The sequence below is a fragment of the Oreochromis niloticus genome, linkage group LG19 (genome assembly GCF_001858045.2).
Source record: "Oreochromis niloticus isolate F11D_XX linkage group LG19, O_niloticus_UMD_NMBU, whole genome shotgun sequence".
NCBI classification, from domain to species: domain Eukaryota; kingdom Metazoa; phylum Chordata; class Actinopteri; order Cichliformes; family Cichlidae; genus Oreochromis; species Oreochromis niloticus.
The window spans coordinates 17016136-17042525 of NC_031983.2; the positions used below are offsets into that span (position 1 = coordinate 17016136).

Here is a 26390-nt window from a genome sequence, read left to right on the forward strand (position 1 = left end):
CCAGACAGCAATCAGCTGCATAACCTAAGCCTGTTTTATCCCACGCTTTTTTTTTTTAAGTTGTAATGTGGACTGCTTATAAAAACAATTCAACGATTAAACAAACAGTTTAAAAACAACATTATGCCTTACTCATGCAGGTTTTCCTGTCCAATCTGGCGCAGGCATACAAACTGCATTCTTGGCTCTGATTGGACACGCAAAGGCGTGAGATATTTGCATATAGTAGGTTCCAGTGCAAGTCTGTGCATCCACGGGAGTCCTGAAACCAGACTTTTAACAGGTAGGTGATGCCTCTTTCTGGTGCTTTACCATAGACATGTTTATGAGCATGAACTTTCGTGTGGTTTTTTTAATACCTGCAAGTAAATTAACCTCCATCTATTAATTTTACCACGGAAATGTTTGCTTTACACATCTAATTTCATGTGGAACAGGATGTGCCTCAAGCTGAGATAAAATGGAGAAATCTGGAAAAGAACCAAAGCTAGAAAACAGCTTTCAACTTATGAACACTGCAGTAAGAGCAAAGGAAATAGATCGACCGAGGTGCTGCATGAATGCAGATTATTTCTCCCGAAGCCCAAACAGATGCAGAGAAATGAATCAAGAGTTTTGCGGGCAGGAACTTCATTTTCTGCAGCATTTGGAGCTGATCCAACCCAGAGAACCAGAAGATGGAAGAGAAACATCTTCCGGGATGAATCTACATCATCAGACTTCTGATGACAGCTTTTCTCAAGGAGTGATGCCGAATGGCGCAAAAAGAGAGTGCGGCTGCTGGGAATATGGAGCAAAGCGTTGTGGAACAACTGAGCCTCCAAATGGAACCACAGCGGGGTAACCATGTTACACATTTAGGGAGTGAAAAACTAGCACACATTTGATTAATTAAAGCATTCATTTTCAGAGGGGAGGATGAATGCAACGCTCAACCGGAGAGTGATTTAGAAGAGGAACTCGAGGCTCCTTTGCCGCTGAAAGATGACAACGAGTGGCAACACTGTACTCCCTTTTTACTTCCCCACCACGACATGCATAGCTGCGGTAAGGAAAGCAGTTCTGTGATCTGTTGTGATTCTTTTATTTGTGTAATTAGATGAAAGAGGCTGTGAATACTCTGTATGTTTGTAATACATACATACCTATGACACACCTGTAGGGTAACACTTCATGATGTGTCCTGCGAATAAGAGCACTGTTTCCCTGTAATTAATTGGAATTTTAATGTATTTAATTTGAAATTACCTACATGTACTTGAAGGTAAGTACACTAGAATAAGGGGCTAACAAGTATGCTGTACTTTGGGGCATGTGGCCGTATTATGGAGTGACTTAACCTTGCCTAACTTCTGAGTACTTTACAGGAAAGGTGTCAAACTTTATGCAGTAAGTAATTTTAAGTACAATGCAGGTAAACTAAAGCAATTGAAAAATAGAAAAAACAGAAAAATGTAAAAGACGTTTTAAATATTACGATGACATTTAAACATTTTGCAGTCCAGTATTCACTATGAGAGTTTATCAAACGTTGTGTATTTTGTGTTTTTAAACCTGTTGTGAATTTAGGGGCCGGCATAATAATTAGTTTTTGCTGTGTTTGAGGTGAAGAAAAAGAAAAAATGGTGCTGATTTACTCTTGATTTTGGAAAAACTGCTTTTACTGAAACACTTTCAACAGACACTCCCATAGAAATGTTTAAACTGCACACAAGGACCTTCGTCATATTGTGAACTTAATACTCTGCAGGAGAATGGCTGTGTAATCTCAACCCACTCAACAGATACCATCCTCAGTCACGTCACCTCTCTGCTCCTTTCCAGCACTGGACACCTCGGAATCAACCCCAAAATGGGTGAACACAGCTGACGATATATTCAGAAAACAACATTTTATTTATTTTTTTTTACATGTATGGTATACTGATAAAGGTGCAATGGCTACTCCTTGGCAGTAGCCATTGCACAAGATTGGCAAGATTATGTGAAAAATGTTGGTCTTTGTATATTTTTCTTTCTTGCTGCTTCAGGCTCCAGTTTCATGACCACTTTATGAATAACATCATGGGAAGTGTCTCAGTTAACGTCCCTCAGTTCTCGCTTCCCACTGTGGAGGATGTTTCACGGGTCAGCATGCTGAATCTGCGCTCAGCAGGAGCAGAGGAGTCCGCTTCGCATCCACACGGGAAAAGGAAGAGCATCCGTTTGCCTGATGAGTGCCGTGAGTCACTTTTTTTTGGCACAGTCTCTGTAACAAGGAATGCACATTTAAGTGTTAACGGAACAGATTAATTAGTATCTTAGAGACATTTCGTCACCAAAACAGTTCATGCTAGCGCAGAAACGAGCTACTTAGCAGGTAAAGAAGAAGTAATATTTAATTGTATAAACATTTTTTTTCCCTTTATTTTTAGAAATCAGTGACCCAAACCCAGTGGTAGCTTAATTATTTTCTCAAAATGTAATTTGATACCAAAGGCAGTCAGGATGAAGGTATTTCACCTATGTGATCATTTTTATTTGCTGCTGTTTCTTCTTTTTTTGAAACGTTTTAAGTCACAGTTTGGCTTTGAACACTTGCACTAAATGAAGCAACAACAGCCAAACCAGTATGTAACAGTATAGCAGAAAATACAAGTACGCTTATATTAAGCTGACAGTTAACATAAAGCTTTAAGATTTTGATTGTTTGGGTTTTATTATCTTGCCTCTTCTCAGGAAACGTTTTCATCACTTACTCTTCGGATGTGTCCTCAGAGATGGTGCCCTTTGTGGATTTCCTCACACAGCAAGGCTTTCGACCTGCTGTAAGCTTCCACCCTGTGTACACAATCATTTCTCCAATATCATTAAACACTTTGCTCACAGCCCTAACCTAAATTTCACAGATTGACTTATATGACAGCTCCATTAGATGTATGGACGTCAACAAGTGGACAGACAGTTTCCTTAAAGATGTAAGTAATTATGAGAACTGTGTGCGAAGTTATATTGTTACCATAAATTGCTGCAAGTATCTGTAAGAGAAGACAAAATCTTCTACAAGTCTACCTTTTTTATACTCCTTACTAGGCTACACTATTATTTGCACAGGTCTTGTAACATATGTTTTTATATCTTATTTTTAAACTATGATTCTAGCTTGATGTAGCCAGTCTGCTTTCTGTTAGTGTTTATGTAGTTATGTGGTTATGAGCTCCGGAGAATCTCACATTTCCCCTGGGATTAATAAAGTACCCATCATCCAGATCAGCAAGAGTGTAAATTTACCCACTAATAGATAAAAGAATATGTTTTCCCTGTATCTGTGTTTATTTCAAGTTACTTTTGTATGAACACTGTCTTTTTATTCAGTGTCTGAAATTTCTGTCTGTTTTTTTTTAAACAGCCGTTAACCCTGATTATTATCGCCATCAGTCCAAAGTACAAGGAGGATATTGAAGGCCCTGCAGTGGACAGCCATGGTCTACACACCAAATATATCCACTCAAAGGTGAGAATCAGGAATGGAGGAAATACTCAGATACTGTACTTTAGCAGAGGAGTTAATACCACACTGAATTAGAAAATGCAGTTAAAATGTTACAGTTGTGATACTGTGCAAAAGTCTTGAGCCACCCTTAAATTATTTCATTTAATTTCTTTAGAAGGTCTTGAGCAATAATTCTCCAGGCTTTCTGAATGGCTTTTTTCTTTGGACATTCAAGCATAAAAATGCATTTAACTTAAAGGATGAACCAGTGTTATGTCTACACACGACAGAGAGCTTAGCAAAGAAACTATTTTAAATTGTATCTTTAGACACTTTGTTACAAGCACTATGTCAAATCATAAGGACTAGGCTTAAAAAACAGATCTATAGCAGATCAATGTTTCAATGAATTGCTGCAGCAATTTCCAGTCATCCTAGTAAAATATAAATAAATGGAGCTGACTCCAGACTTTTTCCACAGTATTGTTATTTAGAAGTGTTCAGTATGTTAAAAACTTTTTTTTTCTTAACAGTAAGTTTCATGATTAAGTTCTTCATTCTTTTATTGTTTATTAATGTTTATGAACACAAAAAATAAATCTCATATTTCTTTGCATAAATAATAAGCAATAATGCTGACAGTATTTTATTGTATATTTAATTTTGCTAGATGCAGAATGAGTTCATCCAGCAGGGGAGCTTGAATTTTAGATTCATCCCGGTTCTCTTCCTTTGTGCATCCCAGGTCAGAAAACATTTCCCATATTTATCCCTTTGTATTAAACTTATCTTTATTATATATTTTAAAAAAAAAATCTGTGGAAACTCTTGACAGAAACATGTCCCGAGCTGGCTCCAGAATACTCGCGTGTACCGCTGGCCTCAGGACACTGAGGATCTGTTACTGCGACTGCTGAGGGAGGAGAGATACGTGGCTCCTCCTGTACCTGTGGAGCTCAGCCTATTCATCAGGCCTGTTGCCATGAGTGACGCAGCTACACTGTAAACAAACAAACTGGTGTTTGGGCATGTGTCTGGGTTTAAAGTTTCTGCTTTAAAAGCTACATTTTGCAGTAAGTTTATTTTACAAATCCACAGTTTGATCCAGTTTAAGTTGAGATATAAGCTCATGTTTCAACTTCTATTTTATGTTAAGTGCTGTTTTTCAGATGACACAATAAAGTTTTTTTCCATGTACTTTGACACATTTCTCTGGTACATTTACTATGTAAACATACACAGAATACATTATATAATAACTCTGGATGGCATTCCTACCAATGGTGTGGCTTATTAGCACAGGTCTCACCTTTTGGACATATTGGCCTGTGGGAGACTTTCTTGGATCTTCATCTGGGTTGCCATGGCAACAGTGTTATACACAGTGCTTTTGTTGCTGTTATTTTTAATATTTTCATGGTTGTGTTTATCATGAAAGCAATGTTCTTAGTTTAGCATCAGGATTAAGAGGGTGGCCTTTTTGCTGTTGTTGTTGTTGTTTGGATTGTGAAATCTAACTATCTATCTAACTTTAATGAAATTATCTTAAGACTGGCCAAACAGACCAATCTAAAATATATTTGAATAAAACAGAAAAGACTTTATCCAGAACTTTGGGGTGCAAATCAGTCACCCACCATCACTTTAGCTGCTACTCAGGTTTTTCAGATGTCAAATGTCAGTGGGATTTTCATTGTGGTGGAGATACATTTTTTTTCAGATGGAAAACATACTTAATGTCATTTCAATCATTTTGTCAGTATTTTATACAAAATGTCAATGCTAGCAGAGACCACTGAATTTAAGTAACTACCGATGATTAATTTATTATATTCATGTGAACAAAACCAGTACTGGAAATAGTGATTTTAAATAAGAAATGAACTTTAATTGGAAAACTACAAATAAAGTGTTTATAGAAATGAACTTTAAGCTCTGTTGCCTTGGAGACACAAACCATGGATCCCACGTTGCAAGTATTAAAATAAAAACCTGAACAACTGGAAGAAGCAGTTATTGAAGAGGATTATGGCCACCGGGGGGGAGGGACAAACAATTCTGACTTTTTCTTTCGGTGGCCCTAATCCTTTTCCATAAGCAGTTGCAGTTTAGGCTCCTGTTAACTTTTGACAAAACAGGATCAGGCTACATTTATCCTTGATTCCTATTAATAACTTCTTACAGAAAAACATGCACTTATGGACCTTTTTAAGGACTTTTTTTTATCGACTAGTACTGGTTCTGAAATTACTCAAAAGAAGCTGTTTTAACCTAATTTGGAAGTAGAAGGGGGGGAAAAAAATTGAATGTAGTTTTCATCTGAATTAGTGGACAGAGTGCTGCAGCAGCCAGTAGGGGTGCCCAATTCAGCCAGCTGATCTTGCACACCCTTGAACGTCCAAAAAAGGTCTGCCAGAGCGGCTGGTGAGCAGAGCTCCAGCTAAGAATAACCTGTATTTTCTGGGGGGATAGAGTTACCTTGCAGCCTTCCTGCTCTCTGCACTGGCCTATACCCATGTGAGGCCCCAGAAACACTGGGTGAGATATTGTGCGTTTCCCCTCACCCTGCCCAGCCCTGTGCTTAGCTTGGCTGATTCTTCCCCTGCGTCGCTTTACTTTGCCCCACTGTCCCCAGACCCCCCTTTTTAATGCTGCCTCACAGGCAGCTCCAAATTCCCCAACATATGTAAGCTTTCAATTCATGCTTAATTTTCCATTTTCCACTTTTTAAAACCTTGGACAAGTTCCACCCGTGGATGTTATGGGTAAGAAGACAAGGCTGTGATGGTCCAAGTGACAATGGAATAATTTACTACCTGGGACGCTTTTTTTTTTTCCTGAGAAAGTGGATTCAAACTGGATTTACTGGAGCCGTCACCAGTTAATTCTTCATGAGGAGGCTTTGTCTCCAATTTAAAGTATCCTACCTGAGATAGTCTACACGTCACAATGGCTGAAGGTAGGGTTGTTACACCTGGATGTTCAAGCTCCAGAAGATCCAGCACAGCTGTTCAAATAAAACCTTTACTACAGTGCAAAAATCCGCAGTAATAAATTCTGCATAACAAATAAATGGCAGTGTTTTGATAAGTTGTGTCCTCTGACGATGATGTGTTGAAAGTTGGTTGCTATAAATACAAGCTATCAAGTCACCAGAGTATTAGCATTGCTCTCCTGTGACAGACTGCAGCTGCAGCTGACCTCAGCCAGGGTGGTAGACCTCAAACACGTCAAAAGGAATATACATAAATAAATAAAAGTGCGAAAAAAACACCTGCAAGTCCTGCATTCACAGTACTATGTAAATGTAAGACACTCTTAGATCATGCTTAAATGTCCAAAAGTGGTGTTAGTGGAGGAAAAAATTGTCTTCGTCTGATATATTAATGCAGAAGACTGCTGCTACTGATCCACCAGTGTCTATAAGTAGCATTTCTTTGTGTCACTGTAGACCTGCTTTTCACTTATATATGTATAGTTTCTTATTGCAGTCAGCAAGTTTAGACAAGTGGTCCCTATTCTGTATGCCTTTGTGCTACTCTTTGGATCGTTAGCAGTTATTTTAAAGGCATCAAAAGCACCGTAGAAAACTGATAACAATAAATAATCTGTAAAGCTTTATAATGCGCTCCAGCACATAGTCTTTTCTTATGAAGTGTATCGTGCATATTGGCTACTCTGTAAACAAAGCCAATGCTCATAATTACTTAATGTTATTACTGCAGTTATCACCAGTTTTAAAAAGCACATTTTAAGATCTAATGTTTTTGGTTTGGGGGTTTTTTTAACAGCAAGCGAAATTGTTATGTTTTCACAAAAAATGAAATAACACGCTGGTTACTTAGAAAAAATGCACAGATCTAAACGATGCTGTTGAATGAAGAGTTGAGTTTGAGGGGTTTTTCCTCCATGTCCTACACACTGGAAGCAAGTCGTCATGCATCGAGCATGTTCAGAGTTCATTCAGCTTGGACCTTGTGTGAAGGTCTCCTTGACGCCTGACATTACAGTAAATCTGTACAGATAATCTTACACTCTGTGCACAGCATTTAATGATGATAACACTGTTACTAAATCCTGCCTTGGGCATTTTTCACTGTGCTAAGCCAGACTAAAGTGTGTCAGTACATTTGGAAAATGTCACTGCTAAAATTGGAGTGCCCTATCACACCATGACTTTTCTGATGACGTTTAACATTTCTGATTAATATAAATAATAAGGAAATAAAGAGACAGTATAGGGTCATAGTAAAGATGAAAAATTATATATTTATACAACTAATAACGCACTATCTGTGCACAAAATGTCTTCCTGTCAGGGTTTGTCTTCATTGTGTAGATGATAAGACTTGAAAGGTTTAAGAAAATGGGCTTTTATTTTGAAGCCAGGGCAAAATCACTGTGACGATCGAGAAATTACTGAAAGAAGGCGATAATATGACCCAAAAAGACTTGCACAACAATTGACAGATCTGATAAAACATACATAGTTTGCACACTTTGTAACAGAGGAACAAAACATGGAGAAACACTTTCACTGTTGTTAGGAGAGACATACAGAGATTTCACAGCTAAAAGTGTAATGCCAGTTCCCTCTGGTGGACAAACTATGCAAGTGTGCAAGTTTTTGCTACCAATCACTCATTATAGACAACAATAAATATGTATACAAGCAGATATGTTCCCAATGGAAGCGGAAGAATATCAAACATTACAAGCACAAGAACAAAAGCAGAAAGAATTTGTCAGACTAAGTTTTGTCTCTTTATGTCTTCCACATATAGGAGTCAAATCTGCCTCCCACGCTGCAGCCACTGGGTCCAGTGACGGAGCAGCAGCGCCACAGACGAGCTCTCTCAGATCCAAAGGTCTGGGGCTGCTCAACAAGGTGAAAATGTCTGTTGAGCTGCTGATTGCCCTTGCTGCTCTCCTGTCCTGGCTGGTTGTAGGTGTGGTGATGTTTGACTTTGTCGAGTACAAAGCAGTCCCCAGTAAGCCACAAAATCTAAAAATGTATGTCCCCAAGTCTTTTAAGATATCAGTTATGCAGAATCTGACCAACATGTTTGCTATCATCGTTAGACGTCCAGCAGATCATAACGGACCCTGTCCAGGCCGTGAACGATGCAGCTGATGAGTTGTCCAGTCTGCTCAATAAGTTTCAAGGTAGTGGGGAATTTATCTTGGCACAGTTTATATTTGTGTAAGCTCTCTAATGCATGACTCGCTGTACTTTTGCAGAATGCGCACCGGATTTAAGTGACCCCATGTCAGCTGCCAGATATGCAGCTGAGGAAATATCAGAAGCAAAAGATGGGTTTGTTCGATATTTGTCAGATGAAGAAGGTATGACCACTCACTCCTACCAAAACAAGCAAAAGAACAAAAACAAAGACTGCTTAGTAAGTACAGAATAATCTTTCTGAAACCACAGGGAACTTCTACCTCAGCTACATTGACCCTGTGGTCATTGGTAGACAAGCTTTCCATTCAACGAATGACTTCATAGGTGGAGCACTGGGTTCCTTCAGGGACACACTGTGTGCTGTTGTGGATACGTCACTGGAAACCATACAAGATATTAAAAAAGGTATGTAATTTATACTTGAATCCTTTTTTTCTGACTCAAGACTGTTTTTCTCTTGTTTCACATACAATTAATGAATGAATAAATCTGTCTTTTTTTAAATACTTGAACTAAACTTTAACTCCCTCGCTGGTTTGTAACTGCCTGGTTGAATCATTAATTAATTCATGCAGAATTTACTTACAAATGCACTTATTTTTCTTTTTTTTTCATCCAGGAAAAACTGATCTTAGCTATATTGACCCTGTAATGATAGGCAGAGGTGTCTTTAATGCTACTAATGAGTTCATGTGTGGAGTGGCGAGCTACATCCAGGATGTGCTCTGTTCCATACTGGACACTACACTGAATGTAGTGAAAGGTATTTACGCTCTCTCGTTTAACCTATAACCTCTTAAAAACGACATAAACAATATATCAATTTAGGGAGTTTGCTTTGCATATTTTCTGTCCTTATTCACTTCCTGTTTGTGTTTCTCAGGAACCGTCGACATTAGCTTCATGGACCCTGTGGTAATAGGAAGAAATATATTCCACGTCACAAATGACACAGCGAGTGGAATATTTGGCTACATCCAGGACGTGTTCTGTGCCATCGTAGACATGATAGTGGATGTATTCAAAGGTATTCAGTGCCTCCATATTGTCTCATTTGTGATGTTTGTGGTTTAATACAAAGTATTTACAGTACATCTTATATTCTGTATATATTGCTTATGCATTTTACAAAGACTTTATTAGGAATGTATTAATAGATCAACAGTATAACTCTTTTTTACAGAAGAGGATTAGGGCCACTGGAAAAAAAAAAAGTGGGCACGTCTTTTTATTAAAAAGTCAGAATTCTGACTTTTTTCTCAGAATTCTGACTTTAATCTCAGAATTCTGACTTTGTTTCTCAGAATTCTGACTTTAATCTCAGAATTCTGACTTTAATTTTTTCTCAGAATTCTGACTTTTTTCTCAGAATTCTGACTTTAATCTCAGAATTGACTTTTTTCCTCAGAATTCTGACTTTAATCTCAGAATTCTGACTTTTTTTCTCAGAATTCTGACTTTAATCTCAGAATTCTGACTTTTTTCTCAGAATTCTGGAAAAAAAGAAAAAAAACATGTGCCCAATTTTTTTTTTCCCAGTGGCCCTAATCCTCTTCCGTACTTTTTAGCTTGTCATGGATGTTGTCCACTAAACAAAAACTTATATAAAATATGTTAGCTAACGTTGACGATGCATGCTTTTATAAGGAAAATGTTGGCCTTAAACACATTTTTCTAACGTCTGTGTAACAAATAAGTGAACGTTTGTTTAATGAAATACTTTACTGCGCCTTTGACCTGAATGTGTGTTGTCCTCAGGAACCACTGACATTAGCTTCATTGACCCCGTGGTTATTGGCAGAAATGCCTTCAGTGTTACTAATGACTTTGTGAGTGGAATATTTGGCTACATCCAGGGCGTGCTCTGCGCAGTCTTCGATGTCATACTGGACACATTAAAAGGTACACAATCTGCCAAGACATCTCCTGATACAATGCACACACTGCAGTTTTCCCTGACTTCACGAGTGATTGTTTTATTTTCTCTGTTGTAGATATCCAGCATAGTTTGGGATTTAGCCCCATGTCAGTTTTTAAGTCAGCAGCAGAAATCACCAAAGAGCAGACAAACCTGCTTGTGAGCTACATCTCCTCAACACTGATTGGTGAACAAGGTCTGTTTTAACCTACATCATTATGAGAAAATTGGTTACATCTTATCCTTATGGAGGCTACGCTGATTTTCTAAATAAAGACAAACCAGCTTTTATTCACTGTCTGGTGTTTTTCATTTTCAGGAATCGTGCCTGAAGTGTTCATCGACCCAATGAAAGTTGTTGAAGATGCTGTGTCGGAGCTCACAGACAAGAAGGACTTATTCTTAGCTTACATGTCAAGCATGATTGTTGGTGATCAGGGTATGGCTATTAGTAATAGATATTCAGTACTATTAATGAGAAAATATTAAAAATCCATCTGCTAAATATTTTCTATGTTTCAGGGGAACCTGTCACCACCCCAGGTGTAAATGTAGTAACAGAAAAAGGTTTCTGCTTTAATCCACTCGGAAATATTCTGATTAAAAACTTGATAAAATAAACATTTATAATTTAACAAAACTTCTTTGTTTCTTTTAGATGAAGCTGTACCTTCCCCATCTGATATCAATTTAGTAAGAAGGAAAGGTAATGACAGCATTTCTTCTGTTTTCCATTGCAGTAATACAGAAAAGGAAATATTACATTAAAAAAGAAGCTAAGTGTCTTTTTTCATGTGTTAATACAGGGGAATTTCTGCCTCCATTTGAAAAAGGTAAGAAAATATCTTCGTTAAAGACATTTAAAATGTGCCTTAAAACATCCGCAATGTGTGTTGCAAGCAACTAGACTGCATAGATTTTTTGATTTTTGTTTTTTTTAGTTTGTTTCTTGCATGTTTGTACAGACTTGTACAAAGATCTATGAAAATCTGAAGATCTATGAAACTGTGTGCCACTGTGTTTGAAAAATACTCGATTTGTACTCATTACATTATAGCATGGACAAATATGCATCATATCTGTTCTTCATTTTGTTATTCTAATTGTCATTAAGCTGCTACATTGTTATGGATTGGTTTACTTCATTCCTCCCTTTCTTTGTCACACTGACCATTTGTTGTAATATTTTACAGAACTTCGCAGTGATATGTCTTGACTCAGTCATCATGTTTTTCTGTGTAACTGTGCATGACCATGTGTGTCCTTCAGACTTGCATTCCTTTGTTGCTCTTTCTCGCATTTTTTGTGCCACTGACTGGTTGCCTCCTGTTTTTGACCATTTACACTGTTGTGATATGTGTATAATTGGATTGTCCAGACTGGATTACATGTGTTTTTGTATACTTTTTACCTGCGCATGTAACTATTAAACACAACACATGTTGCAAAGTTAGCATTCACAATAGTTTTATGCTGTATTTACCATTGTAGCCAGTTTTGATACATCATGTTCCTTTTCTCTGTGGTTTTATAAAAACTATTTGATCCAGCCAGCTCCTTCATTAAGATCATCACAGCACTGTAGCTTATTTTGAGCGAGTACTCTGCTGTAATGAGTGGCTAAACATATAGCTCAGCCGCAGTTTGTACCAGCTACTTCAAGAAGTTACAAGGCATTTAAAAAACACTTTAAAAGAAGCTAAATAGAAAAGAAACGAAATGTAAAATAATTCCTGCTTCAATTTATGAAGCAATTTTAAAAATCCACTAACTGCATCTGTGGTGTATATCATGCTGTAATGTTGCTATGATTTTGCACCATTAAAATCACCCTATAAAGATTTGAAGATCACATAAGAGGGATGACAAGGTTCGTAATACAGTTACAGAGATCATGCGTGCTGCCAAAGAAGAAGCTGCTCCTGCTGCAGAGATAAAAGAAGACTCCGAGATGGCACCCACTGAAGCAGATGTGACAGAGGAAGATGATGGTATTCACGTGATTTTTGTCTCTTTTTTTCTTAAAGTCACATTCATTAAGTTGAAAACAGACACTGAATTTATTGCTATCACATCACTAGCGAGACACATTGAAGAACCAGAACTGAGACCATCACTGAAGGAGGAAGAGGAAAAGCTTGATGATGACACCAAGGAGGAGGAAGAGGAAATTGGAGAGGGTGACAATGAGGCAGAAGACGAAGTTCAAATAAAGGATGATGCAGAACAATTAATAAAAGAAAAAGAGCATAAAGAGGAGATAGAAGAAGGAGGAGGTGATGGTAGAGGTGAAGACCAAGAAAAGAGAGACACAAGGACAGATGAATTTGCAATAATTGTAAATGATGAAGTGATACAGTTAGCAGAAGGGGTGGTAGAAGATGAAGAGGTGCAGGAGACCAAAACCAAAGACATTTTGGTAGAAGATGAAGAGGAGAGCAAAGAAGAAGAAGAAGCTATTGTGGATAAACATGAGAAAACAAAAACTGAAGACATTTTTGGCCAGGCCAGAACTGACGATGCTTCAGTAGAACATGAGGAGGAAGACGAAGAAGCCAAAACTGAAAATGATTTGATAGAACATGAGGAGGAAGAAGAAGAAGCCAAAACTGAAAATGATTTGGTAGAACATGAGGAGGAAGAAGAAGAAGGAGAAGCCAAAACTGAAGACGATTTGGTAGAACATGAGGAGGAAGAAGAAGAAGCCAAAACTGAGGATGATTTGGTAGAACATGAGGAGGACGAAGAAGAAGCCAAAACTGAAGATGATTTGGTAGAACATGAGGAGGAAGAAGCCAAAACTGAAGACAATTTGGTAGAACATGAGGAGGAAGAAGCCAAAACTGAAGACGATTTGGTAGAACATGAGGAGGACGAAGCCAAAACTGAAGATGATTTGGTAGAACATGAGGAGGAAGAAGAAGAAGCCAAAACTGAAGATGATTTGGTAGAACATGAGGAGGAAGAGGAAGCCAAAACTGAAGATGATTTGGTAGAACATGAGGAGGACGAAGAAGAAGCCAAAACTGAAGATGATTTGGTAGAACATGAGGAGGAAGAGGAAGCCAAAACTGAAGATGATTTGGTAGAACATGAGGAGGAAGAGGAAGCCAAAACTGAAGACGATTTGGTAGAACATGAGGAGGAAGAGGAAGCCAAAACTGAAGACGATTTGGTAGAACATGAGGAGGAAGAAGAAGCCAAAACTGAAGATGATTTGGTAGAACATGAGGAGGACGAAGCCAAAACTGAAGATGATTTGGTAGAACATGAGGAGGACGAAGCCAAAACTGAAGATGATTTGGTAGAACATGAGGAGGACGAAGCCAAAACTGAAGACGATTTGGTAGAACATGAGGAGGATGAAGAAGAAGCCAAAACTGAAGATGATTTGGTAGAACATGAGGAGGAAGAGGAAGCCAAAACTGAAGATGATTTGGTAGAACATGAGGAGGAAGAGGAAGCCAAAACTGAAGACGATTTGGTAGAACATGAGGAGGAAGAGGAAGCCAAAACTGAAGACGATTTGGTAGAACATGAGGAGGAAGAAGAAGCCAAAACTGAAGATGATTTGGTAGAACATGAGGAGGAAGAAGAAGCCAAAACTGAAGATGATTTGGTAGAACATGAGGAGGAAGAAGAAGCCAAAACTGAAGATGATTTGGTAGAACATGAGGAAGAAGAAGAGGCCAAAGCAGAAGATTATTTGGTAGAACATGAGGAGGAAGAAGAGGCCAAAACTGAAGATGATTTGGTAGAACATGAGGAGGAAGAAGAAGAAGCCAAAACTGAGGATGATTTGGTAGAACATGAGGAGGATGAAGAAGAAGCCAAAACTGAGGATGATTTGGTAGAACATGAGGAGGACAAAGAAGCCAAAACTGAAGATGATTTGGTAGAACATGAGGAGGAAGAGGAACCCAAAACTGAAAACGATTTGGTAGAACATGAGGAAGAAGAAGAGGCCAAAGCAGAAGATTATTTGGTAGAACATGAGGAGGAAGAAGAGGCCAAAACTGAAGATGATTTGGTAGAACATGAGGAGGACGAAGAAGAAGCCAAAACTGAAGATGATTTGGTAGAACATGAGGAGGAAGAGGAAGCCAAAACTGAAGACGATTTGGTAGAACATGAGGAGGAAGAGGAAGCCAAAACTGAAGATGATTTGGTAGAACATGAGGAGGAAGAGGAACCCAAAACTGAAGATGATTTGGTAGAACATGAGGAGGAAGAAGCCAAAACTGAAGACGATTTGGTAGAACATGAGGAGGACGAAGAAGAAGCCAAAACTGAAGATGATTTGGTAGAACATGAGGAGGAAGAGGAAGCCAAAACTGAAGACGATTTGGTAGAACATGAGGAGGAAGAGGAAGCCAAAACTGAAGACGATTTGGTAGAACATGAGGAGGAAGAAGAAGAGGCCAAAACTGAAGATGATTTGGTAGAACATGAGGAGGAAGAAGAAGAAGCCAAAACTGAAGATGATTTGGTAGAACATGAGGAGGAAGAGGAAGCCAAAATTGAGGATAATTTAATAGAATATGAGGAAGAAGAGGCCAAAACGGAGGATGATTTGGTAGAACATGAGGAGGAAGAAGAGGAAGCCAAAATTGAGGATAATTTAATAGAACATGAGGAGGAAGAAGAAGAAGAAGCCAAAACTGAAGATTATTTGGTAGAACATGAGGAAGAAGAAGAGGCTAAAACTGAAGATGATTTGGTAGAACATGAGGAGGAAGAGGAATCCAAGACTCATATTTTGGCAGGATATGAAGAGGAAGACATTGAGCTTCCCAGTATTTTGGTAGAAGCTGAGAAGGAGGCAGAGGCAATTAAAACTGAATACATTTTTGAAGATCAAGAAGAAGAGACTAAAATCAAAGACAGTGAGGAGGAGGAGGAGGAGGAGGAAGAGGAGGAGAAAACTGAAGATGTAGTAGAATATGAGGATAGTGGGGAGGAGGGTGCAGAAAAATCTATTGTAGTAGACCAGGAAGAGACCAACACTGAAGATCTTTTTGAAGTGGAGGAGGCTAAAATAGTAGAAGATCTAGAGGAGTCATCAATGACACACCTTAAAATACTGTTATCTGAGAAAATCAGTAATGACAGCGCTGTACCTGAATCTGATAATGGTGAGGAGGAAGAGAAAGAAACTTTTTTTCCTGTTTACAAGGAGGATAAATACTCCAACATCATTGATGATCACGATGAAAATAATAACAACAGCGAAAGCAGAAAGACTGAACCTAAACGAAAGAGGAAGGCCGATGTTACCCTTGAGAGATTTGGAGGACTCAAATTGTCTCACAAAGCAGAAGGCTACAACAAATATGAAAAAGGTACTAAACTCTTCCCCTCACATATTTGTCATCATGTTTTTCATTATGAGGCTATGAAAATACATGATGCATATATATATATATATATATATATACACACACACACACACACACATATATCTATATATATCTATCTATATATATATAGATAGATATATATGTATAGAGAGAGAGAGAGATATATGTTTATATATTTATATATTTTTTGCTATCAGTTTAAAAAGAAAGTTATTTATCGCACAATTTCCTGTAATTTGTGCAGTTAATTGCAATTACTTGAAAAATACCCTGGCTGCAATTACATTTTTTCAACTTTATACTTAAGCTTGTAACAGATATTTAAGCAATATAATGAAGTAAATGCAGAATAAACACAAAGAATGTATGCTTAAATTCAAAAACATTTTTAATAGCTTTTGTCAATCTTTAACACAGATTCTGTCCTGTGAAATACAACTAAAAAAAAAATCTTCAAAGTCATAAACAGTGAATCACATTACAGAAGTGTTTCTAGTATCTGCTGATAGGAAATAATACTGAGGTTAAAGTGCTAGCACAATACCATAACAATAAATGCCATTAAAATGAGATTTTAGCTTTAATAATAATAATAATAATAATTTCTTATAGAATCTAACAACAGAAATGTAAATAACAAAATGTGTAACATCTTAATGCTGAATTTCAAAAGGGTGCACAAAAGTCAATATTTAAAACACAAAAAGACACAGCTGAAAACCCAGAGCAGTAAACATTTTTCTCTCCAAAGCAGCAATTTGGCTTAGTCCTTTGCACTCAGCCAGTTACTGAGGCAGACTATTTTGTTTACATCATCTGAGGACAAAGAAGCACTCCTCTTTTGAATGATGTGACCTGAGAGTGAGAATAATCTCTCACAAGGCACTGTGGTTGCAGGGGTTGACAGGTATTTGCATGCAATAGGTGCCAGCCTGGCATGTGCTCCTTCTCTCTTTAACCACCACTGTAGTGGACACTCCTCTATGTCTATTTTGGGCTCTGCTTTGTACCGATCCAGACAGCGATCTACAGAGTCTTCCTCCTCCTCTGAATCTGAATCTGAAGTACCCAGCAAGCAGATGGAGATCTTTCTCTTTTTTGGTGATGGTTCCTCTGTTGTCTGAGCAGATGGTTGGTGTGCATGCGTCTCTGCCATCACAAGGTCATGTACTGAAGCCCACACCTCTCTTCTTTCATCTTTGGAAAGACACTTAAGGTCTTTAAACCTGGGATCAAGGGCAGTAGCGATCTTCAGCCATGTCAGATTGGTGCTGTCCCTCCGCTGACCTAGGTCTGTGGTAAAAACCTTCTTAAACCTCAAAACGTAGACTGGGTCATCATCTGAGAGCTCCATAACCCTGAACAAATAACACAAGGCTGGCAACACCACAGAGCAGGAGACATACTGCTTCCCCCCCAGCAGTTCGGTCACATATCTGCAAACAGAAAGAACAAAAGTTGTAAACAAGCCTGTATTTGTATATTAATCACACATAGACAAACTCACAGAGGTGGAGGGGGAGAACATACTTGAAGACAGAGCTAGAACACAGAACACAAAGGTAGACGCCCACACACACGATAAACAAAATGATTTACCTGCAAGGTTCAAGTAGTTCCTCCAGTTTTTGCAGCATGTCAAACTCCTGGTCAGTCACCATAGTCACCATGCTGTTTTGCTGAGCCAGGATGGTGGTCAGCACAGATTTGTTTCTCTGGATCCGCTTGATCATCTCTAGGGTGGAGTTCCATCTTGTTGGAACATCCCGAACAAGTGGTTCTGTTTTATGTCCATGTGCAACTTGCTGTTCCTTTAATTCCTGAGCGTTCGCTGGACTCTGCTTAAAATGTCCAACAACCTTGCGACATTTGGCCAGAACCCTTTCAAATTCACTGTCGTTAAGAGAAACTGTGACCGTTCTTTGCAGAATGTGGGCCGTGCAGGGCATGTGTTCAAATGGAAGTAGTCTGGCGGCTGCAACCATGTTACGAGCACTGTCGGTACCAAACGTGGTTAACTTGTCCTTGATTTTCCATTCGTTTGCAACACTCAGAAAATGGTCAGCACACGCCTCAGCACACTGTCGCTCTTCAGTTTTACTCACTGTTAGTGCAAACGATTGTAGTGTCCAGTCGTTATCAATAAAGTGCGCTGTGACGCCCAAGTAGTTATCGTTGTTCACAGACGTCCAGTGGTCTCCTGTGAGAGCGACATTCCTTACTTGCACAAGCTTGCTGGACCGCTGAGCCCTCTGGTCCTCAAACAAAGTGTGCAGTCTCGACACAATGGTTTCTCTCGAGGGAAGATTGTAACACACGTCTCCTGATGCAGCGCGAATGACTTCTCTCAGTCCATCATCTTCTACTATGCAAACTGGCCGGCAGTTTTTAGCTATCCAAACAACCAAGGAATTGGTTAGCTTTTCACTCACTTGTTTTGTTATTCGTCCACGAGCACCATAATCCTGAGGCGTAGATTGGCAAGGTCCCGTAGAGGTGGATTCAGCTGGGTGTTTTGCTCTCAGGTGATAGCACAGAGACGAATTGCTTCTGTGGTACCTGAATTCAGCTTTGCAAATTGTGCACGTTACTTTCGTTTTGTCCAACAGGCCGTTAGGCAACTTCTTAAAGTAAAACTTCCCCCCCAAAAGCCCGTCCTTATCCATTGTTGCGTGCGTTAGCTTATAATAGCATGGTAACACTTCTTCTTCTTCTAATTATTTCCGGCAGGCCAAACGCCAGCATAGCACAATGCTGCCCCCTCATTCAGAGATGCCAATGAGTTAAAAGGTCTTAGATTTCAGGAAATTTACACACACACAAAAAAAAAAAAAAAAAAAAAAAAGCGTTATTTTTTTTAACGCGTTAAACGTTTCACATTAATCTCAAAAATTAATGACAGCAAAATGACAGCACTAATATGTATAGGGAATCTTCTGTATATGAGCATATGTCCTAGAGTGGGTTTCATTAAGATCCCATAGAAGTATTTTGTATGCCCAATCAATTTTCAGTGATAAAGTTGTACATTTCCAAAACACCAGGCTGACTACTTTTAACAGTATGACAACGATATTGTGGCGTGTTTTTAATCATAGTTTTTTTTAACACTGTGATGCTTCTAGTGCTTTTGCAAGCATGATTATTTGTCATGTTAACTCTATTACAAGTCCAGAAATTAACTGTTGTATGTTGATTTTTTTGAATATTTCTGTATGCTGTATTTCTGTATTTCTGATATACTTTAGTTCTGAAAGAGGCAAAGGAAAGACATGCAATAGAAGAAGTTAAAGATGGCATTATTAAAGGTAAATATTTTGAAACTGTGCATGTTCTTGATTTTTCTTAGCTTATTTTTTTCTAATATTAAATTGTAAATATTTGTGCCAATTTGCCACGGATAATCTTATGAGGATGCATTGCTGCTTACAGATCTCAAAGCTGCAGCACCTGAGATGGAGAAGAAAAAAGATAAGGAAGCCAAAGAGTTTGAAACTGTAGAGATAAAACCAAAAGAAGTCAAACTAAAGGAGAAGCCCAAAGTTGACACAAAACCTCTTAAACTGAAACAAAAGAAGCCCAAAGGTAATCACGTTATATTTTGAAATTACAAAATACTGTTCAGAAGTATAAATAGACTTACAAAATATGAAAAATAAATACAAAATATATACAACCAGTACCAATGTATACCAGTAACTTCTCCACACAAAGGGCACATGATATCCTTTTATTCCCTACAGAATATACTAAACTGACACCTAAATTTGTGCTTTTAGAAGAAGAGCCAGTAAAGAAGCTGCTCAGAAAAGATGTAAAAGAACTGCCCAAAGAAAAGAAAAAAGACGTCAAACCTAAAGATGAGAGGGAAGTGAAAAAACCTCCCAAAGGAAAGGACGAGGCGAAGAAACCAATTCACGCAGAGGTCAAAGCAACAAAACCACCTAAGAAGGAAAAAGATCTCAAAAAGATTTCCAAAGAAAGGAAGAGGGTTATGAAACCAGCGACAGAAGAGGAACAAGTCAAGAAACCTCCCAAAGAAGAAAAAGAAATCAAGAAAACACCTAAAAAAGAGAAAGAGGTAATTAAAGCTACCAGAGAAGTTAAAGAGGAAAAGGAACCAATAAGACAAATAAAAGAAGTCAAGAAAGCACCCAAAGAAGAGAAAAAGGTCAGAATACTAGCAAAAATAGAGAAAGAAGTAACCCAACCTCCTAAAGATGAGAAGAAACCACCTACAGTAAAGACAGAACTTAAGAAACTTCCTAAACAAGACAAAGACTTGAAGAAACCTCTCAAAGAAGAGAAGGAGAGAAAACCTCTTAAAGAAGAGCAAAAATCACCCAAACAAGAGAAAAAAGTTAAGAAACCTGTCAAAGAAGAGAAGAAAGAGGAGAAACCTCTCAAAAAAGAGAAGGAACCTCTCAAAGAAGAGAAACCTGAGAAGGAACCTCTCAGAAAACAGAAGGAAGAGAAGAAACCTCTTAAGGAAGAAAAGGAAGAGAAGAAACCCCTGAAAAAAGAGAAGAAAGAGGAGGAACCTCTCAAAAAAGAGAAGGAAGAGAAGAAACCTCTCAGAAAAGAGAAGGAAGAGAAGAAACCTCTTGAAGAAGAGAAACCTGAGAAGGAACATCTCAGAAAAGAGAAGGAAGAGAAGAAACCTCTTAAGGAAGAAAAGGAAGAGAAAAAACCACTTAAGGAAGAAAAGGAAGAGAAGAAACCTCTCAGAAAAGAGAAGGAAGAGAAGAAACCTCTTAAGGAAGAAAAGGAAGAGAAGGAACCTCTCGAAAAGGAGAAGGAAGAAAAGAAACCTCTCAAAAAAGAGAAGGAAGAGAAGAAACCTCTTAAGAAAGAGAAACCTGAGAAGGAACATCTTAAAAAAGAGAAGGAAGAGAAGAAACCTCTTAAAGAAGAAAAGGAAGAGAAGAAACCTCTCAAAAAGGAGAAGGAAGAGAAGAAACCTCCTAAGGAAGCAAAACCTGAGAAGGAACATCTTAAAAAAGAGAAGGAAGAGAAGAAACCTCTTAAGGAAGAGAAACCTGAGAAGGAACATCTCAGAAAAGAGAAGGAAGAGAAGAAACCTCTTAAAGAAGAAAAGGAAGAGAAGAAACCTCTCAGAAAACAGAAGGAAGAGAAGAAACCTCTTAAGGAAGAAAAGGAAGAGAAGAAACCCCTGAAAAAAGAGAAGAAAGAGGAAGAACCTCTCAAAAAGAGAAGAAAGAGAAGAAACCTCTTGAAGAAGAGAAACCTGAGAAGGAACATCTCAAAAAAGAGAAGGAAGAGAAGAAACCTCTTAAGGAAGCAAAACCTGAGAAGGAACATCTTAAAAAAGAGAAGGAAGAGAAGAAACCTCTTAAGGAAGAGAAACCTGAGAAGGAACATCTCAGAAAAGAGAAGGAAGAGAAGAAACCTCTTAAAGAAGAAAAGGAAGAGAAGAAACCTCTCAGAAAACAGAAGGAAGAGAAGAAACCTCTTAAGGAAGAAAAGGAAGAGAAGAAACCCCTGAAAAAAGAGAAGAAAGAGGAAGAACCTCTCAAAAAAGAGAAGAAAGAGAAGAAACCTCTTGAAGAAGAGAAACCTGAGAAGGAACATCTCAAAAAAGAGAAGGAAGAGAAGAAACCTCTTAAGAAAGCAAAACCTGAGAAGGAACATCTTAAAAAAGAGAAGGAAGAGAAGGAACCTCTTAAAGAAGAAAAGGAAGAGAAGAAACCTCTCAAAAAGGAGAAGGAAGAGAAGAAACCTCCTAAGGAAGCAAAACCTGAGAAGGAACATCTTAAAAAAGAGAAGGAAGAGAAGAAACCTCTCAGAAAAGAGAAGGAAGAGAAGAAACCTCTTAAGGAAGAGAAACCTGAGAAGGAACATCTCAGAAAAGAGAAGGAAGAGAAGAAACCTCTTAAGGAAGAAAAGGAAGAGAAGAAACCCCTGAAAAAAGAGAAGAAAGAGGAGGAACCTCTCAAAAAAGAGAAGGAAGAGAAGAAACCTCTTGAAGAAGAGAAACCTGAGAAGGAACATCTCAAAAAAGAGAAGGAAGAGAAGAAACCTCTTAAGGAAGATAAACCTGAGAAGGAACATCTCAAAAAAGAGAAGGAAGAGAAGAAACCTCTTAAGGAAGCAAAACCTGAGAAGGAACATCTTAAAAAAGAGAAGGAAGAGAAGAAACCTCTTAAGGAAGATAAACCTGAGAAGGAACCTCTCAGAAAACAGAAGGAAGAGAAGAAACCTCTTAAGGAAGAAAAGGAAGAGAAGAAACCCCTGAAAAAAGAGAAGAAAGAGGAAGAACCTCTCAAAAAAGAGAAGGAAGAGAAGAAACCTCTAAGAAGCAAAACCTGAGAAGGAACATCTTAAAAAAGAGATGAAGAGAAAACTTAAGAAAAACTGAGAAGAACTCTCAGAAAAAGAAGAAGAGAAGAAACCTAAGGAAGAAAAAGAAAGAACCCTGAAAAAAGAGAAGAAAGAGGAAGAACCTCTCAAAAAAGAGAAGGAAGAGAAGAAACCTCCTAAGGAAGCAAAACCTGAGAAGGAACATCTTAAAAAAGAGAAGGAAGAGAAGAAACCTCTTAAAGAAGAAAAGGAAGAGAAGAAACCTCTTAAGGAAGAAGAAGAGAAGAAACCTATAATAAAACCCATTGAAGAAAAAGAAATTAGCCATCCTTCAAAAGAGAAGAAAGTACCTGAGAAAGAAGTCAAGAGACTGCCCAAAGACATTAGGAAACAATCCAAAGAGGAAAAGGAACCTCCTAAAAAAGAGATAGAAATTGGGAAATCTCCTAAAGAAGAAAAAGTAGAGGTGCCTCCCAAAAAAGAGAAAGAAGCGAAGAAACCCTCTAAGGCTAAAACACCACATATAAAGGAGAAAAAAGTCACCCAGCCTCCAAAAGTAGAAAAAGAGGAAAAGAAACCACCTCTAAAAGAAGAAGAGGTAAAAACTCCTAAAGAAGAGAAAGAAGTTAAGAAGTCTAAGGAAATATCCAAACCTTCCGAAGATGAGACGGAGAAGAAACAACCAAGAGAGGAGAAACATGTCAAAGAACAAAAGAAATCCCTTAAAGATGAGAAAGCAGAGAAAAAATTGCACAAAGAAGAGGCAGTCTTAAAACCATCTAAGGAAGAGATGGTTGAGAAAGTAGAGAAGGAGGTGAAGACCACAGAACCAAAAGAAGTAACAAAACCTCCAAAGGAAAAGAAAGAAGTGAAAAAACCCTCAAAGGATGACAAAGAAGAAATAAAACCATCCATGGAGGAGAAAGAAATCAAACCTATAAGAGAAAAAAAGGAAAAAGAAGTTAAGGAACAATCTAAAGATGAGGTTCCATCTAAGGAAGCAAGGGGAGAAATACTTCATCCAAGGAAAGAAAAGGAATCAAGAAAGCCTTTGAAAGAAACAAAAGATCAAGAAAAAACACCCAAAGATGCTGAGCAAGTAAAGAAGATTTCAGAAGAGCCAGAAAAGATCACCAAAGAGAAGAAACCATCAGCAGAAATTTCTGAAGAGGTGAAAGAGGACATAAAGAAAGAGAGACCTTCTAAAGAAAAGGCAGTACCAAAGGAGTCAGCAAAGGAAAAACAAGTAGTTAAAGAACCAACAAAACTTTCTAGAGAGGATGAAAAAGAACCAAAGAAGCCTATCAAAGAAGAAAGAGAACTGAAGAAGCTCCCCAAAGAAGCTGTCCAAAAGAAACCTTCCAAAGAAAAGAAAGAGGAGATTCACAAAATAGAAAAAGAAGTTAAAAAACCTTCCAAAGAGGAGAAAGAAATCAAGACTCCCAAAGAAGACAAAGAACCTGTGAAGAAAAGAATCACAAAGACAGGTACATGGACGCTAACAGTACAGAGTTTTTATTTTCATAATGTAAAGATCCACAACATTATTTCCTCTGATTGGCTGCCCCTCAGAAACCAAAGATGAACCGCGAGCAAGAGGGAGTGTATTAAGGATATCTTGTCTCTATCGAAGAAAAAGAAAAAACTCATTAGACTCATTACAATAAATATCTTTGAAACATTGTTGTTTGTTGTTTTGGATGAATGATGTCGACCCCTAAGAAAAAGAGTGATGTATAGTTTTCATAACAATATAATATTTAGACGCTTTTATTTTGTGGAGAATATAATTAATCCATTTTTTAAAAATGTTTGAAGCAGCTTTTCCGTTTTACTTTAGAGCCCAAAAAGCCTGTAAGAGGAATTAAAATGGTCAAGAAGGAGGTTGCATCTGTTCTTAAGAAGGAACATCTCAATGTTACAAAAGCAGGTGAGACTATGCTGGACTATTGGTTAATATATGTAAGGCATGAATCACTGCATTTTCTTGTTTTCTCTGCAAAGTGTAAGTTAAAGCTAGTCTGATGCTTAAAGATATAATGCCTCACTGATCTTTCAAGTCATTCAAGAAATACTTTTAAGCATGTGCTAATACATACTTTGTTTGCTGACACTGACAGTGTAATGCCTAATGAGATAAGATTTTCATGCAGAATATAAAAAAATCTAAAGAAAGCAACAATCTTTAGAAATCAACGTCTTATTTTCCACTAGAAGCAGCTCCAAAGGAGCCTAAGAAGGAGCCAGTGCTAAAAGTAAAGCCTACACCTGTAAAACCAGGTAAGGCAAATATGTTGATGGAGTTGAAAATTAAACTCAATCAATGCCCCAAATCTAAACATATTCTCATATTAAAGCATAAAGGAAGCACTAGTAATTAAAAGAGGTAATGCTGCTGAGGTACTACAGTCTCTGCAGTACTTTACTGATATTTTATTTGTCTGTTGCTCAGTTTAATAAATTATATGGAGTAGTATACTTAATTACAAGCAAATTACATATTCTTATCAATCCCTATGTTATTTTCTATTTTTAGTAGCTGAGGTTACAAAAGAAAGAGTAAAACGAGCTCCTTCAGAGAAGGGTAAATATACTTACCTTTATGCCAGTGTCAAGACTTAAAGGCAGGTCTATGGAATTAAGTGGACACTACTACTGACACCTGCTAACTCTTATGGAGAATGTTCCTGTGCATCCATTTTATGAATATCACTAACGATTACATTACAGATGTTTTAAAATCTGAACTGTAAAAATAACCAATCAAATCAGAGTTATGGTAACTTTATGCACTTGTGTTGTGTCACAGAAGCACCAAAGAAAAAGGCTAAAGCACCTCCTGCAAAGAAAGGTAACATTCACATATTACACTGATAATCTTCTGATCACCAAATGACAAAATGATTGATACTGAGGGAGTTGCATTATCCTGCTATTGAAAAAAAATCATATTTTTCATATACAGAAGCTGTTGCTCCAAAACAAAAGCCCAAACCAGCGATCTTGGCAAAAGGTACGCGTGGTGCATGTTTTTATACACAAAGAAACACCAACTTAACTATACAGGCTGCATGCACATCTCACAAATGTTTTTTTTTTCTTGACAGAACAAGAAGGTACTGCTAGAAATGTCTCACTGGTGAAAGAGAGGGTTAAAATTGTGCCTATGAAGAAAGGTAATCTACTTTTATTTTATGTTACATAGATTTCAGATTTTTGCATCCCACTGTTCCTAATGATATCCTCCGTAACCTGATGTCTGTTCTTTGTTCATCAGTGGTCAAGATGCCAAAAGAAAAAGTCAGAGCTGTCTCTGCAAAGACAAGTACGTACAGTATATCATGTCAATGTCAAAGATCAGAATTTTAATAACATGAAAGGGGTCTGGATTTCATCCTGAACATCACGTTCTGTGTTTTTAACATCAGCTGAGGTTTCATCCTCTTAAAAAGGAGTTTTTCCTTCCCACTGTCGCCAAAGCACTTGCTCATTGGAATTGTTAGGGTTTGTTTTGTTTGTATTATTGTTGGTTCTTTACCTTACGGTATACTCTGAGCCAACTGTTCTTGTGATTTGGGGCTGTATTAATTAAATTGAACTGAATTATTCTGTGTAACGCTGAACCTAAAATTTACTTTACTTAGAGCCAGCTCCAGTTAAGACAAAACCAGCACCAGCTAAAGGTAAGCTGATGCTAACCTTTCCTTTAAATAGTTTTTAAAAAGTAAGCAAGCTTTTGATTTTCACACTCTTTTCTCTGTTACAGAGGCAGAAGTACCACACAAAAATGTTACTCTAACAAAGGAGAAGGTGAAGGTGGTGCCACTGAAGAAAGGTGCATCTATTTGTTTAAGTAGCTGTTCTTGTGTGATCACCACCATGCACTGTTATTATGTTACTTTTTTAAAATATATATTTTTAAAATTACTGAATACTTTCTGAATGTTTCCAAACTCAACCTGGCAACTTTTTTCCTCTCTATTAGTGCCTGTGACTCCGAAAGCAAGAGCTAAACTAGAACCAACCAAAAAAGGTAAAAACAGTGACTGAACCTTTCACTAGTCAAATACTATCTACCAATATTAATACTAATTCTAATACATAGATTTAGAATTTAATAATGTTTTTGAATGT

General features: G+C 37.8%; 3 protein-coding genes across 4 annotated transcripts in view; 2 read left to right on the forward strand and 1 right to left on the reverse strand.

Annotated features, from left to right (window-relative positions):
* Positions 1–143: 143 nt before the first annotated feature.
* On the forward strand, positions 144–4750 carry LOC100709415 (adapter protein CIKS). 2 transcript variants are annotated; one of them, XM_003442832.5, is made up of 10 exons: positions 144–283; positions 438–840; positions 911–1047; positions 1751–1856; positions 2031–2221; positions 2719–2807; positions 2889–2957; positions 3389–3493; positions 4143–4217; positions 4308–4748. In XM_003442832.5, exons 2-10 carry the CDS (start codon positions 461–463, stop codon positions 4476–4478), a joined length of 1323 nt encoding a protein of 440 aa, XP_003442880.2. In that variant the 5' UTR covers positions 144–283; positions 438–460; the 3' UTR covers positions 4479–4748. The 2 variants fall into 2 exon arrangements, with proteins under 2 accessions (XP_003442880.2, XP_025756555.1); XM_025900770.1 differs by lacking the exon at positions 1751–1856 and having other exon boundaries at positions 4308–4750.
* A 1137-nt stretch (positions 4751–5887) lies between these two features.
* Positions 5888–26390, forward strand: part of si:ch211-266g18.10 (trichohyalin) — a 31403-nt gene continuing 10900 nt past the window's right edge. The window contains exons 1-31 of the mRNA XM_025901155.1: positions 5888–6431; positions 8257–8463; positions 8555–8638; positions 8714–8818; positions 8907–9062; positions 9277–9420; positions 9541–9684; positions 10416–10559; positions 10652–10771; positions 10895–11014; positions 11098–11142; positions 11234–11281; positions 11382–11408; positions 12459–12566; positions 12657–14246; positions 14337–15917; positions 19184–19243; positions 19368–19520; positions 19715–20493; positions 21855–21962; positions 22417–23743; positions 24097–24186; positions 24471–24536; positions 24793–24840; positions 25066–25107; positions 25222–25269; positions 25364–25432; positions 25534–25581; positions 25901–25939; positions 26023–26091; positions 26242–26289. Coding sequence (XP_025756940.1) covers positions 6422–6431; positions 8257–8463; positions 8555–8638; positions 8714–8818; positions 8907–9062; positions 9277–9420; positions 9541–9684; positions 10416–10559; positions 10652–10771; positions 10895–11014; positions 11098–11142; positions 11234–11281; positions 11382–11408; positions 12459–12566; positions 12657–14246; positions 14337–15917; positions 19184–19243; positions 19368–19520; positions 19715–20493; positions 21855–21962; positions 22417–23743; positions 24097–24186; positions 24471–24536; positions 24793–24840; positions 25066–25107; positions 25222–25269; positions 25364–25432; positions 25534–25581; positions 25901–25939; positions 26023–26091; positions 26242–26289 — 7627 coding nt within the window. The 5' untranslated portion in view covers positions 5888–6421. The remainder of the gene's footprint in view (positions 6432–8256; positions 8464–8554; positions 8639–8713; positions 8819–8906; positions 9063–9276; positions 9421–9540; positions 9685–10415; positions 10560–10651; positions 10772–10894; positions 11015–11097; positions 11143–11233; positions 11282–11381; positions 11409–12458; positions 12567–12656; positions 14247–14336; positions 15918–19183; positions 19244–19367; positions 19521–19714; positions 20494–21854; positions 21963–22416; positions 23744–24096; positions 24187–24470; positions 24537–24792; positions 24841–25065; positions 25108–25221; positions 25270–25363; positions 25433–25533; positions 25582–25900; positions 25940–26022; positions 26092–26241; positions 26290–26390) is intronic.
* LOC100708878 (zinc finger BED domain-containing protein 1) lies at positions 16301–18773 on the reverse strand. The gene is made up of 2 exons (XM_003442830.4): positions 17535–18773; positions 16301–17371 (listed from the first exon to the last, which is right to left on the reverse strand). The coding sequence occupies exons 1-2, from the start codon at positions 18599–18601 to the stop codon at positions 16699–16701; spliced, it is 1740 nt and encodes a 579-aa protein (XP_003442878.1). The 5' UTR covers positions 18602–18773; the 3' UTR covers positions 16301–16698.

Coding starts and splice junctions, on each gene's coding strand:
- LOC100709415 (XM_003442832.5), top strand. CDS start 461: ATGGAGAAATCTGGAAAAGAACCAAAGCTAGAAAACAGCTTTCAACTT. Junction 1,048..1,750: donor CCACGACATGCATAGCTGCG/GTAAGGAAAGCA, acceptor AATACTCTGCAG/GAGAATGGCTGTGTAATCTC. Junction 2,958..3,388: donor CAGACAGTTTCCTTAAAGAT/GTAAGTAATTAT, acceptor TTTTTTAAACAG/CCGTTAACCCTGATTATTAT.
- LOC100708878 (XM_003442830.4), bottom strand. CDS start 18,601: ATGGATAAGGACGGGCTTTTGGGGGGGAAGTTTTACTTTAAGAAGTTG. Junction 17,372..17,534: donor GAACTACTTGAACCTTGCAG/GTAAATCATTTT, acceptor TTCTGTTTGCAG/ATATGTGACCGAACTGCTGG.